This window comes from Diprion similis, chromosome 6 (assembly GCF_021155765.1).
Source record: "Diprion similis isolate iyDipSimi1 chromosome 6, iyDipSimi1.1, whole genome shotgun sequence".
Taxonomy (NCBI): domain Eukaryota; kingdom Metazoa; phylum Arthropoda; class Insecta; order Hymenoptera; family Diprionidae; genus Diprion; species Diprion similis.
In genome coordinates this window covers 18,044,740-18,058,131 of record NC_060110.1, presented here as the reverse complement: position 1 = coordinate 18,058,131, position 13,392 = coordinate 18,044,740, and the positions used below count along the sequence as shown (strand labels likewise).

General features: G+C 39.8%; 1 protein-coding gene across 1 annotated transcript in view; it reads right to left on the bottom strand.

Moving 5' to 3' along the window:
• Window positions 1-275: 275 nt before the first annotated feature.
• The window catches only part of LOC124407180 (GAS2-like protein pickled eggs), a 42,579-nt gene continuing 29,462 nt past the window's right edge, over window positions 276-13,392 (bottom strand). The window contains exons 4-8 of the mRNA XM_046883046.1: window positions 11,504-11,705; window positions 11,227-11,311; window positions 10,227-10,686; window positions 9,446-9,854; window positions 276-2,214 (exon numbers count right to left, since the gene is read on the bottom strand). Of these exons, the coding sequence (XP_046739002.1) occupies window positions 1,295-2,214; window positions 9,446-9,854; window positions 10,227-10,686; window positions 11,227-11,311; window positions 11,504-11,705 (2,076 nt within the window). The 3' untranslated portion in view covers window positions 276-1,294. The remainder of the gene's footprint in view (window positions 2,215-9,445; window positions 9,855-10,226; window positions 10,687-11,226; window positions 11,312-11,503; window positions 11,706-13,392) is intronic.

Sequence of the window (13,392 nt, the reverse complement as noted above, 5' to 3'; positions counted from 1 at the left end):
TGTGTGTGTGTGTGTGTTTTTTTTCTCTCGCGTACTTAATTTGTTTGTTTGGTTTGTTTATTTCTATATATTTTACGTTATACTCTACATTATTATTTCTATATTGTCTATAAAATAATCTTAGCACGTTAAAAGACCCTTTGTCCTAAAAAAGTCCGTTTCTACATCCCTCACACTATTGTATAAGACACTTGGTACAAAAAGATAATCAATTTTATTCATTCTATCTCTTTCACTCTCACTTTCTTACCTTATCTCATATTTTTTTATTGTTTTTCTTCTTTCTCTACGGTTACTTTTGGTATAAAAACACATTTCAATATTGGAATGATGATACGCTATTATATCCAGTCTATTTGAGTAGTCGGATTATAATAATAAATTTTTTTTTTTCTCAGTTTTGTTTTATATTTGTATTTTTTCTCATTTTTCATTTCTCTTCACCTTTTTACGCGTTCGGTCTACTTATTTTCTTTCACCTACGCTTCACTTTATTTCTCAATAGCCCGCAAAACACGCGCAAAGAGAACGTATACGATATAAGTATGTATATACGTTGTAACGCGTAAATAAACTCACTTGTTATTCTTTTAATAAATACAATCGATATACTATGTAATATATATATAATATAAATAAATAATTTGCAAATATAATATTCAATGAATTATAAAAACCATTCGATTATACCCCGAATATAACAGGAATTCAACGTAAAAAATTTGCCTCCCCTTCTTCATCTGATCGTAATATCGTAAGTAGGTCATTTTAGCAAATGTTACACGTATCGCGCAATAATATTACAATATTAGGCTGTTCTAACGAACCAATCGTGCATTATACGTATACCTACACGGTCTATAAAAAGCTGATATTGATTTGGAAGCCGCAACAGAAGATAGAAAAAATTCATTCAACATATTTTAAACTATACTCATATAACATTTAAAACTTATACAATGTATATAATGTTACAATAATATACGCTGCTGCTGCTGCTGCTCTCCCATAATATAACAAGAATAATATCCTCTCTCTCTCTCTCTCTCTCTCTCTCTCTCTCTCTCTCTCTTTCACTCACTCTCTACAATCGTTACAAAATGAAAATCCAGCAAAAATGCACTAAACGTGTAATTACTCGACCTGCTACTCGCTACTGCGGTAGACCGGGGATACACGTAAAATGCGTACCTTGGATAATTTATAGGAACGGTTGGATTCAGTCCGTCCATTCGTCCGTCCGTTCCTCGACTGGAACCAAAGCTTATTGTTAGCGAGCGATTGATTATCAGACTCACATACTGTCCGAAGCCACGGACATCGGCCTCTTGTAAACCGGCGCCGGTATCCTGGAGAAGCCGCCGCGTTCCGAGGCGGCCTTCGGGTCTTTCCTGGGGCTCGCGGCTACGGGAAGTTGCTCCTGAGGTAGAGCAACGGTGCCATTGCCGTCGACCCAGGCCTTGGTGAAGTCGAGGGTCGGATCGCCGTCGGTGCTACCGCCGCTCCCGTTGCCCTGATAGTCTCTCAGGAAGTCCTGGAGCTTCTGCACGACCTGTTTCTCGTCCTGGAGGTGCCCGACCTTTTGTAGAATCTGCTCGAGCAGAGGATTCGCCACCTTCGTCGGCGAGGACTGAAGCGAGGCGGAAGAGGGCTTTATCCGCCGGCCATTACGGTCGTATTGGGGGCTACTTCCGGTCCCCGCGGGCCTCGGGAGGCTCTGTCTGGCCGGGGATTTTCTCGCGAACGCCGTCGTCGCCGACGTCGACGTCTGGCCGTTTCCGTTTCCGTTCGCGTTCGGCGCCGCGAACGTGTCGGCCTGGATGCTCGGTCTCTTCCGCGCTTGTCTTCCGTTCCAGGTGTTACTTCCGGCCTGGAAATTCAACTGACTCAACCTCGGCACGCCCGACGTCGCCTTGCTCAGGCTCCCCGTCGGGGGCTTCCTCTGGCTCGTTCTAACCCCGGATCCTCGCTTCAACGGGCTTCCCTCTGGACTCGAATTCTCCTCACGCGGAGTCCTGCTTCCCGACGATGCTCTCGACACGTTGCTGTTCTCCCGTACTATCGACCCCGCCCTCGGCGTCCTGTCTCCCGACGAAGACGTCACGCTCCTCGCTGGCGATGCTCGCAAAGGACTCGACGGACCGATTCGCGTCTTCCGTAGACCCGTCTCGATCGTTTCCGTCTCCACGCAAGATTTCTCAATTGTGGGTTGCTCTGAAACAGAAGAAATTCGCCTTCGATATTTTGCATTTTTCAACGTATCCGACGGTTTGACAGTTTAAAAAATCTTTCGCAAGCTATCGATCCAGACCCATTATTTTACTCGTATTTACTATTACACAACAAGATAGTTCGGCCGTCATAGAAATGAGATTCAAAACATGGACGCGTGGCGTTGTACAATATGGCGCCGGTCAGCGAGAACAGCTGATCCATTCAGATAAATCGTACGAATATGGAGGCACTGAGAGAACCTCACGCAAAGAGCAAAGCGTTTATTTCGTTACGTTGCGTTAATACGCATGGCATCCGAGTCGATGTATCGGATCTTTTGATGATTTTTTTTCTAATTGTCACAACATTTGATCGAATGTTTATTTCGGTTGATGACATTTACAAACGTATCACAGGGTGCGTAACGAACGACGTGGACGATCTGACGGAGCTTGAATTCAACGATAATATCTCGGACGATATATGTATAATATACGCGATTAAAAATTCCGGTCACAAATCTGTCTTGTATGCAAAACTAAATTCGTCCCGGGCTATTTTCACTTATTTGTTTAATGCCTTTTTTCCTTGCATTTTTGTCTCTCCTCCTTGTTCTTCTTTTTTTTTTTTTTTTTTTTTTTCTTTTTTGCATGCTATTCGTTTTTTTGCCCCGTGTCCCAACGTTCATCGACCAAGTAGGTATACACCTATAACGCGAGCAGAGATCCGAATTGTATAACCGCCGCCCACAGAGGCTGCTCCCAGCCTAAGTGCCCGGGTATAATACGCGCGATTGTTGGAATATCTGCGACTTAGCTTTTAAATTGAGCTGGAGAGCCAAATTTGTCCGTAAGCACAAGCATTCGAGAACGTAAGGCGCGCGCGAATCTCTCCTCGTTAGCATATCGCGTGGGCCTCTTGGGTCTGATCGTAACGCGTTTATTTTGTTTACCGTTTCGTTGCCTTGACGCGTGGCGCACGTTCGACTTTACACACCACATAGGTATATGCATATTTAAACGCTTAAGCATCGTACGTCAATTCCCCTCGAGGCTGATCTGAACTAAAAACCATAAAAAGCCTCGCCGTGTTATTCCTAAATAACAGAGCACGATGCTCGAGTACACGCTGCGCAAAAATCTGAAGCATATCCTATAGATGCCGCCAATATATCCCCTCATTTCTGCCTAAAGCTTAGAATTTCGGAATAAAACAGCGCAGTTTTGCCCCATTTATTCCCGAATAAGTAACAACGAAAGGTAAACTAGCCGAACAATCAAGAACACGAGGTTTACGAACATTCATCAGGAAATGCTTTTTAACAAGCTTTTGCAAGCGTGGAAGAAACGAATAAAGAACATATTCAAATTCCGTTTCTCATAATTTTTCGAAAAGTCTCTCTATTCGCCGCAAATTGTTTCTCCTCTCTCCTGCATAGGTATACTCGTAGGTATTATTTCTTCTCGTATTTGCGCCGCAGCGCGTGACAATTGCATTGACAGATGCCATCTGTTATTGGGAATCTAGTAAACGCGATTGTTCCGTAAGGACAGGTTGCTGCGCCCACGTCCGACTCTGGATAACTAACACATATACGTACACTCCCTCTTCTTTCTCGCTTAAGGTTCACATCCACACTTCTCCTAACGCGTACCTACGTATGACGTATGCAGCATCTAAGAGACGAGCGCAAGTGAAACAGCTAAGGCGATCGAGGCGTGCGTGTGTTTCTCATTCTCTCTCTCTCTCTCTCTATATACATATATCACCTCTACCATGTACTCAAGGTTTATGTACACACGGGGCGTGTGGTAGGCAGTTGACGAGTACGTAGGTACGTACGAGTTACCTGCCTGTAGGTATAATCTAACGCGGAGATACTTTCGTGTGGAGTTTGCTGCTCGGCGTGCGCGCGGTTAAATGTCAGGCCAGCCTCTTCTCGGTTTCACGCATATACCTACTGTTATAGGTGTAGGTATTAGGTATATGTAGCATATACTCTACCGTGCCGCGCATATTAATCGCCTACAGGGAGGTCTAATCTCCGCGTGCCTTTGGAACCTCGTCTTTCGCCTCCCTGCAATATCCAGCCCCCCCCCCCCCCCCCCCCCCCCCATCGAGGCATTGTCTTTTTCCTTTGTTGGGGATGAAAAACCGGACGTTTTTACGGACACTGATGGCAATAATGTGGCGAAAATTTTGTGCTTGAAATTTTTTAATGCGCCAATTATACTGTATCTGTGTATCGTGCAGGAAGTGATTCTCACGCTGAGTTAAATTTGCATACAATTGGTATACAAAAATTAGGCTTTTACATTATTTTTCGTGCTGCTGCTTTCCTGAGACTGGGAAATCGGAAATAGCGATTTGAATGTGGCGGATGAAAAATTAAGAACGTGAAAGAAAGAACAATTATTGCTAATTTTTGTGGCTCGCTAGCTGGGAGGATAAACTCAAATTTTTAAGTTTACTTGCACGAAGAAACTGAAGGTAGTTAAGTTATTCGCATTTTTGTATCTACACTTGTATCAACGCAATACTCTCCAAACCATCTGAAAATCGATCAAAAAGTGTTTCTTTACTCAAATAAAGGCATTTTGAGTAAATATTTTCATTTTAAAGTAAACGAGTTAATTGATTCTTACACAGAAATTCTTTTCACTGCGTTTTCAGTGCCACCTAAAATAAAAAATCTATTTAGTATAAAATTGAATACAAAACGGCAGACTCGGAACTACCAAAATAAAAATAATGCAATTTTCTCTTCAGTCTCAATATTCGTCCAGTATTTTGATTTTGTTAACTCGATATTTTGTACTTTGAACCGAAGCAGGTCCAACGAAAATTCGAACTCATTTCCCACGGATTTCTGAGTTTGAAAATACACCAACGGTTATACGTATAATAAGCTTCTACCCAGTAAGTCAAGTATATCTAGTGGCGTGAACTGATGTAATGATTAAAACCACGTGCGCTATACTCTTACGATGCTCAATGGTAAGACCTACATGACCTGAATGCTAAGGTTGCAGTCAACGTTTTTTTACCGAAACATTACCACAAATGAATACCAGCTTGCCTGAAGCATCAGCGTTAAAAATACATAACATGGATAATATTAACAAACCCATGTCAAGAAATCTGACCATGATTTATAAGCATAATTAGTGTTCTTTAGGTGCTAATTACACGCCCAGATGAAAATTAGGTGCTCGTCTTTTGTTAATTTGTTGTTGTTTTTTTTGTTTCGTTTTCTTGTTTTCTGGTTTTTTATAATCTATGATACAACTTCTATTTTACAATAATTAGTTGCTAACGCGACGTCATGTTGCCAGAGAAACGATAAATAAAACTGACCGAAACAGCGAGTGTTTCGAAAACTAACAAACACAGAAATCTTGTACTTTTTTTAATTCTAACTACGTGCAATATTTGTTTGACAATTCCTCACTTACTGTCCTCGCTCACACTTTTGAATTTTAACAAATTTTCAACCGATTTTGGAAAAACCGGACTTAATTGTTTCATACACTATATCGACGTAATATTCTTTCGAGACTAGGCATTAAAAAAGCCGAAGAATCCTCGTTATTTTTCAGATGAAAAATCCCAAGTTCGTAGACAACGTCAAATAACGGGGAGACCAAGGATCCAAATACCAATAATCGATCAATATGAAAAACTGTTGAGTAACACTTAATTAGCACCTAAATAGTAGTTACTAAATAGTAGATTTTGTACCTCTTAGATCAGTTTCACCGACTTGCCTCTGCTAATATTATGCACGTAAATATAAAAATAAATTTTCGTGATTCCCACATGCACTGGATGCCCATTTTTATTTCTACCCGCCAAACAAGGTACAACAAAAAGAAAAATAAACAAAAAACTAGGAAAGAGAAATAGAAAAAAACAAAAAGCACCAAGTATAAATACGTATACGAAAGAAAAAAATTGTTTATCCACGTGTGGAAAGAGTATCGTCACAATTCGCACAGGTTTATTACCTGCATGTATGTACATTATATGCCGTATATATGTAATACATATATGATTTTGAAATATGAATTCGTCGCTAAAGAACGGCCTTCGCTATTTCCGCAACAGCGAGTATATCGTTTCTGTATATAATGTTATATACCTATAGGCTGAAAGTACGCATAGACTTGTGCACATATGTATAAATAATCCTATTCACATTCGTGCAACGGTTAATAATAATTAGTGAAGCCGGTCAGGAGAGCGATGCAAACGTCCGAGAGAATGGCATGGCAGTGAGTTCACAACGAGATTATTTGCCCTTCAAGGAGCCTGCAGGCAACACGTACATACAAACTCACACACGTATATGTATGTATATACATACATATATGTGCCTTACACAACGTACTCACACCAAAGTATCTTCACGGCATATGGCCAATGTTTATTGCATACACAGTATAATCGTGATACGAACACGTAGGTAACACGTCTGTATTACTGACATATTAAAAAATGTTTCCGGCACGATTGATCGGCGGCAAAAGATTGATCGAAATTGAAAAATCAATCAACCAAATCATGCAGTCAGGTTTTATCAAACGAAAGTAAACTGGAGGCATGACGGAAGCTGTGTGACTTTTTCTTTTTCTTAATTTATTTATGGTTTTTTTTCTCCCCTCCTTTCGTGAGTTTGTTTAGAATATAGAGAGAGAGAAAGAAGAAAGATTAAATATTAGAAACAAAACTCGATTAACCGGTATTATAAATATATATGTATATATATATATATATATTATATATGCATACACGGGGACTTTGGAGAACAAATTTATATATTATTATTACCAGCTCTATTACCGAGCGCGAAAGTTGACTGACATTTTGTATTCTACAGACAATAATTAGCTTGGCTATATGATTAGCCGATTCGTTTACGGTATATATTCGTATGCATGCATATGTACATGCATGTACGTGTCAATACATAAGAGTGTGATAGTCACTTCGACCAATTTAACATGACACACTTTTGTGCCATGATATCTACGCTTTTTAATCATTGTTGTTGCTGTTCTTATGATTATTGTTGTATATATTTAATAATAATAACAAAATTATCGCATTTTTATTACTGCCCAGTCAAATTGGCATTAAAAGCCCAGGTTAGCCGAGAGAAGATTACGGTAAAATTTTTGTACAATTTTATTTTATTTTTCTCATTTGAGTCTTCACTTCGCAAAATTTATGTATTTCTTTATATACACTTGATAATTAAGCACTTTAAAACCAGTTTCTGTATCCAGATAAAAAAAGAAAAATCATCTACTTTTTACTCTCATAGATCGCATTAATACCACAAATTTACGTTCTTACAGTTGTAAAGACAACCTGTTATTTCGTATGTGCCGCACTGTCTGGAAATATTCAGACTGAGGTTTCAATGGGTTCAATTATGACTAAGAAAAAACTGAATAGTTGAAAGTAAATCGGTAATACGTGGCTCGAAGTTGAACAGAAAATTGTTCTGATGGTTGTTTTCAATTAAGAGGTTCTACTTTTTCCCATAAATCTTGAATTATGCAGATACGGATGAAAGTTTCTCTCTATCTCTCTCTCTCTCTCTATCTCTCTTTTTCCGACGACAGTTGATAGAAAAAAGTAAAACTACGTGTATATTTAGTGGGTCGTTTGATAAAATGGTGAAACTTGATTAGCGTATTTTAGAGAAACGGGGATCATTCTCAGAGTTCCTGCATATTTAAATTTATCACCATAATACGATATACGCCTTGTAACGAATCACTAACTTACAGTGAAATCCTTAATAGCGAAAGTTATAATATTATGCCCAAAAGCGAAAGACGATACGAAAATTAACAGGACATACATAGTCGCATCCGACGAAAATATCTCCCCTGATTAACCGTGCATATAACGTTTGAATCCCAAAAGATTCTAATTCTTGGATATATTCATAACTCGCGAGATAATCTCTTCTGTAATAACGATTTGAAAAAGTATATTAAACCTAAAATTAGCATATTATATTAAAAGTGATATTCTCTTCTTATTCCTGACGTCACATTTCACAACATACATAACGCATCGTTATCAAAGAGTTTTACGATCTCCCCGCATTACCGATCATACCGAGATACGTACGTACGTAGTTTTATATACGAATTGCAATTCGCTCGAGCGTTCAAGTTCCGTCAGAAATTCTTCGCGTGCTATCCTGTCTATTATACCCGATGACTGTTAAAACATCGGAGGGTGTTTTCGCGGTTTAATCAGGCTGAACGTATCGATATCGCGTCAAGAATTTATACACGTAACGAAGGTTCGTACAAAGCACGCGTGCATCATGCCACGGGTTACCTTACGAATGTACAGACAGCATGTATGCAGGATCTAAGAATAAAACGATACGTGATCGGCGACGATATATCTACACGGGGAAAATTAATTCGCGTACATGATACTTTGTACTTTCTTCCCAGCTGGAGATCATCCGACAAGCGATTTAATCGAATAGCGATTTCTATAGTGTGCCTGTGATGCATGGGTTTAAGGGTCACTCGATGTAATATATGTATACAAAGAGTGAAGGGGAGGGGGGGTAAAAAGTGTCAATCTCTGCGGCACATGTACAACACACAGGGTAATATAAATGAGATGACAACGATGATAGCGGTAGTAGTAGCAACAATAATGATAATAATCGTGCGGGCGAAGCGGCTTAAACGACTCTCGATAAACTTTTTATCGTTAATTACAGACCAGCGTCTGCGCGGAGAAGTCAAATTGAACGAAGCGTGACTCATTGTGAGTATATTATTTTTCGTACGAAATGACAGAGGAAGAAAAAGGATAGAGCGGACGAAAAAAACCTGATAATTTGGTTTGGACCGAACCAATCCTTCGTTGATCGCGCTCTGTACGTACGTACATATCGATTTCACATTTTTTAAACTCGAATTTCGAGAAACATAAATTTTTCGCAAGCTTCTTAAAAAATTGTACATCCAACGTAAGTAGACATGTGAAAAAGGATGACGAATCGATATAAATAATTGGCAAATTGAATTGGGAAAAAACGTTCCTCGAATCACGAAACTAGAAGATAAGTCCAGATGATAAAAGAATGAAAGAAAAAATCTTAGGCTCGGAGTCGTCGACCTGGATGTTTATTATACAGACACACATAAGTATAAGAATGAGAATAAAAAGTAGAAGATTTACTCACTTTGATAGTCAACAACCGTAGGCGATGCCTGCGTGCTGCAACCGGAAGTGGAATTCGCGGATGCCGGCTGGACGGCACCGAGACTCCGATAGCCTTCGTCAGATACTTCGCTTCCATTGTCCGAATGTTCGCCGTCGCCCTGAGGTGACTTGGCGTAGTGAACAACATCCTTGGCGAACCTCTCGCCGGTCGTTTCTTCCTTTATCACACCCGGTGGACTCGGAGTCGGGCTTCTGCTCGACGAGTCTTCGTGACATTTGTAGTTGAATATCGAGGGCTCGTACCTCGGGGTGTCGTCGTGAGAGGAGGCCCGACGAGCTACGCCACCCTCGACGACGTAACGTTTCGAAAATTCCTCCGAAAGCGGTACCTTCGCCCGGATCTCTTGATGTAGATCTTTTTTAGGATCCTGAAACAAAATACGGGACGTTCGACGATTTGTACCGTTATTATTACTCGAGGCAAAATTATGTTCTCTTTTTTCTTCGCGAAGATACTATATACGTACTTAAATGTATATTAGGGTGGTCGTTTAACCGTATTTTTTTTTGTTTTTTTTGGAGAATTTCAATATTGGATGGTCGTAGATCGGGGTTAAATATAAAAACAAACGAATCTCTAATCTTTTCAGATTTTTCACTTCATTTTTTATTCAATTGCAAAAGAAAACAGGGAATACGAATTTTGTTTAAAAAAAAAAACTGAATAAAAAATCAAAGAAAGAGCGTGATTTTTAATAAAAAAAACTTTCAAGAACGAAAAGAATGCGGCAATTAGTTACCTGATAGCTATCCTGATTTCTGCTGTGGTACATCTGAGAGCGTCCGTCGTACTTGATCTGTCTGATCTCCTCGTTGAGCGCCTTCCGGGTCGGATCGAGACCGGAAGTCCCGATCCTCGAGTTATCGACCTTCGGGGTCGGGCTCCTGGACCTGGAGCTCATCTTCGGCGTCGGCGACCTCGACCTCTGCTTGTTCAATTCGCTTCCGAGGTGACCGGGGCTTCCCAAAAACTTTCGCTGAGGCGTCGGGCTCCGCGATCGACTCGACGACTTCTTCAACTCCTCGCCGAGATGCTTGTGCTGCACGTGATGCGGAGTCGGGGAACGAGATCGGTTTGCTGACAAGGTCCTGTTCGTCTGCAAGGACGTCGGTTGGTGCTGCGGACTCTGATTTTGCAATCCGGCTCCCGCACAGGAACCAACGCTTGATGCCGAGCTGCGACGGGTTCTTGGAGGTGATCTTAGAGGGAAATTAATTGTTGATTTTTACAACAATATTGTTCGGGAACGTTTAATGCAACGCCTAACTTGTTCTCGGTTAGAAACAAAACGTGAATTTTATTCTATACGAATTTAATTATGTGACAATGACTGCCGACGAAGTTTATACGCGAGAGAATGTGAGTCATTGTCACATATTCAATTCGTATGTTTTGGGACCGAAAAAAAGGCATCAATTAACGTTACTGTACGTAGCTGAGAGAAATTTTTCGTTATGGTTACCTCTTTTATTTTAACCATCTTCGTTTTTCACCATAATCGTAAAAGTAAAATACAACCAGACGAAAAATGTGGCAATTTGACATAATCATCGGTTGTACTTTAAATAGTTATTAATTGAATCAAATTTACTTTCATTTCAAACAGTGTTTAAACCGTTTCTATAATGATACCAGCGTTCCACCAGGATTTTCTACAGTATAACAATGACAGATGAAATTTATCTCAATGCATTGAGTTATATCTAGTTTTCTCAACCACCATAACATTCCCAACTTACCGTTCGTAGTGCACCTGCGCGCTTCCAAGATCAAACGATCCACCCGCCTTCTGGATCAATTTTGCCGAGATGGTTGAACGGTGGGCTGTGATTTTGAAAAAGGTAAAATTCGACTCGCATTAATAAATAATCGAATGATTAAATGACGTGCAAACTTCCAGGATTATCTCTCGATGCGTATAGCGAAACGGGTTCGGTATATCGATCCTTATTACAACAAATCAACGAGTTTAGAGTGTCTTAAGGGATGCAGAGAGATATACTCTACTATACTTACAGCTGCGACACCGGCAAGGGTCGTGCTTGTCAAGATAATGGCTCAGGGTGTCCCACCCTCCGCCGACGCGGACCATCACGTGATTCCGTAGTATGCGGACGAAGATCAACACCTTCGTGTCACCGATCCTGTACTTTCCTTCGGAGACTCGGATCATCGGAAATTGGGTTGGACAGTTGCATCGCTCGACCAAATCGCGCACCTGAAAGCCGAGAAACAGATATTCCAATATTATACCTTGCATATGACTGCGAATGGAAGGAGAGCCGAGTAAATAATATCGAGGAATCATCCCTGGGAATCGGGGATGAATGGATTGAATAGGTATTGCCTACATACGCGGATCATTGCTGTATAGTCAGATATTTGATTCCTCGCATTCGTTGCCTTTTCATCTTTTGCCTAATACTTATATTCCTGTATGTATGCATATTGTATTAGAGTGTTTCAGCGAAAAATAATAGACGATTTTCCGCCGTGGTAACCCTTAAATTTTTTTTTTTCCATCTGGAAAATCACGCTCATTTCATTTTTCACGTTTCACAACATTTTGTTTTTATTGTTGAATCATTATTTCTTTCCTGATATTTATAATCGATCCAAAGATCTCATCCTCCTAAATCGATTGTTCGTATTAAGTTATAAATATTTTATGAAATTGGATTAATAATTAAAAAACCGTTAGACAAACTTCTCAAACATCAACTGGAAGCTTAATATTACAAGTGTGAGTCTTATTTGCGATGTAAATTGATATTGTGATTAATGTATAAGGCAATAAAAAGAAATTTCATTCGCGATTCTTTATAAGTTTAAAAAAAAGTGTGAAAAAAGTGAAAAATCAATCGAGCGCGATCTTACACATAACGTAAATAAAGTTTTTAGGGGTACGATCGTGTTAAAAAAGTCGCAACCAATTATTTTTTGAAACACCCTGATGTATACATATATATGTATAGTAGATGTTTTCATGCTCGGGTGCAGAAATAATTTCGCGGAAAACTCGAGCACAGAGTTATTTCTTTTTACTGTTAGTATGATCGTTGTGTAGTGTACTTAGAGAATTTTCTGCAGCCGCAGCGAAGACTCTTAGGCATTTTAATTAATAGCTATTAGGTGTATAAAATCCTTAACCGTAATTTCCCGACTCGGGAATTTTTACTGTATATACGATATTTCTCTACGTTAGTAGGTATATTATTGCTTACATATAGAGTGAAAGAAAAAGAATATAACTAACTACGAAGAAAGAAACGAAATTCTCTGCAAACTCTCGAGGCTGACGATCGTGCCGCAGGTGCGCTTCAGGTATTCGTTGCCAACCTCGCGAGAGAGAAATCAGTGACAAAGATAAGCACCCTATATATACCTATACGAATTGCACGGTAATTGACGGCAATTATAATTGTTCCGCTAACCGCTTTTGAATTTTGGTGGAAAGTTGAATTGTGACTGTTTTTTTTTTTTTTTTTTTTTTTTCTATTGTATTCCCATCTTTTTACACGTAATACGATTTCTCGTCATTTCGTCAAAACAAAATATCCGCCCTGATGAACAGCAGTGTCTTTGATATTAATCCGGCATGCACTGTGAGATTCTCTCTCTCTCTCTTTCTCTCTCTTTCCGTCTCGCGATTACGCGTCACACAGTCGAGGGTCCAGGTAGGTATTTGAAAATAAATAATTATCGATCATTGGATCTATAGCGTGGAAGATAAGATATTACATACATTTAGATGGTATCTGCAAGAACGCTAGTCTCAAGCGATACGCACACAATATACAATTGATTGGATTGGCCGCGTGCTGGGCGATCGGGTGATTGGTAAATTATTGTTAAACCGGCTATCGGAATATATCAGTTTCCATGCCGAACACCCACGGAGGCTT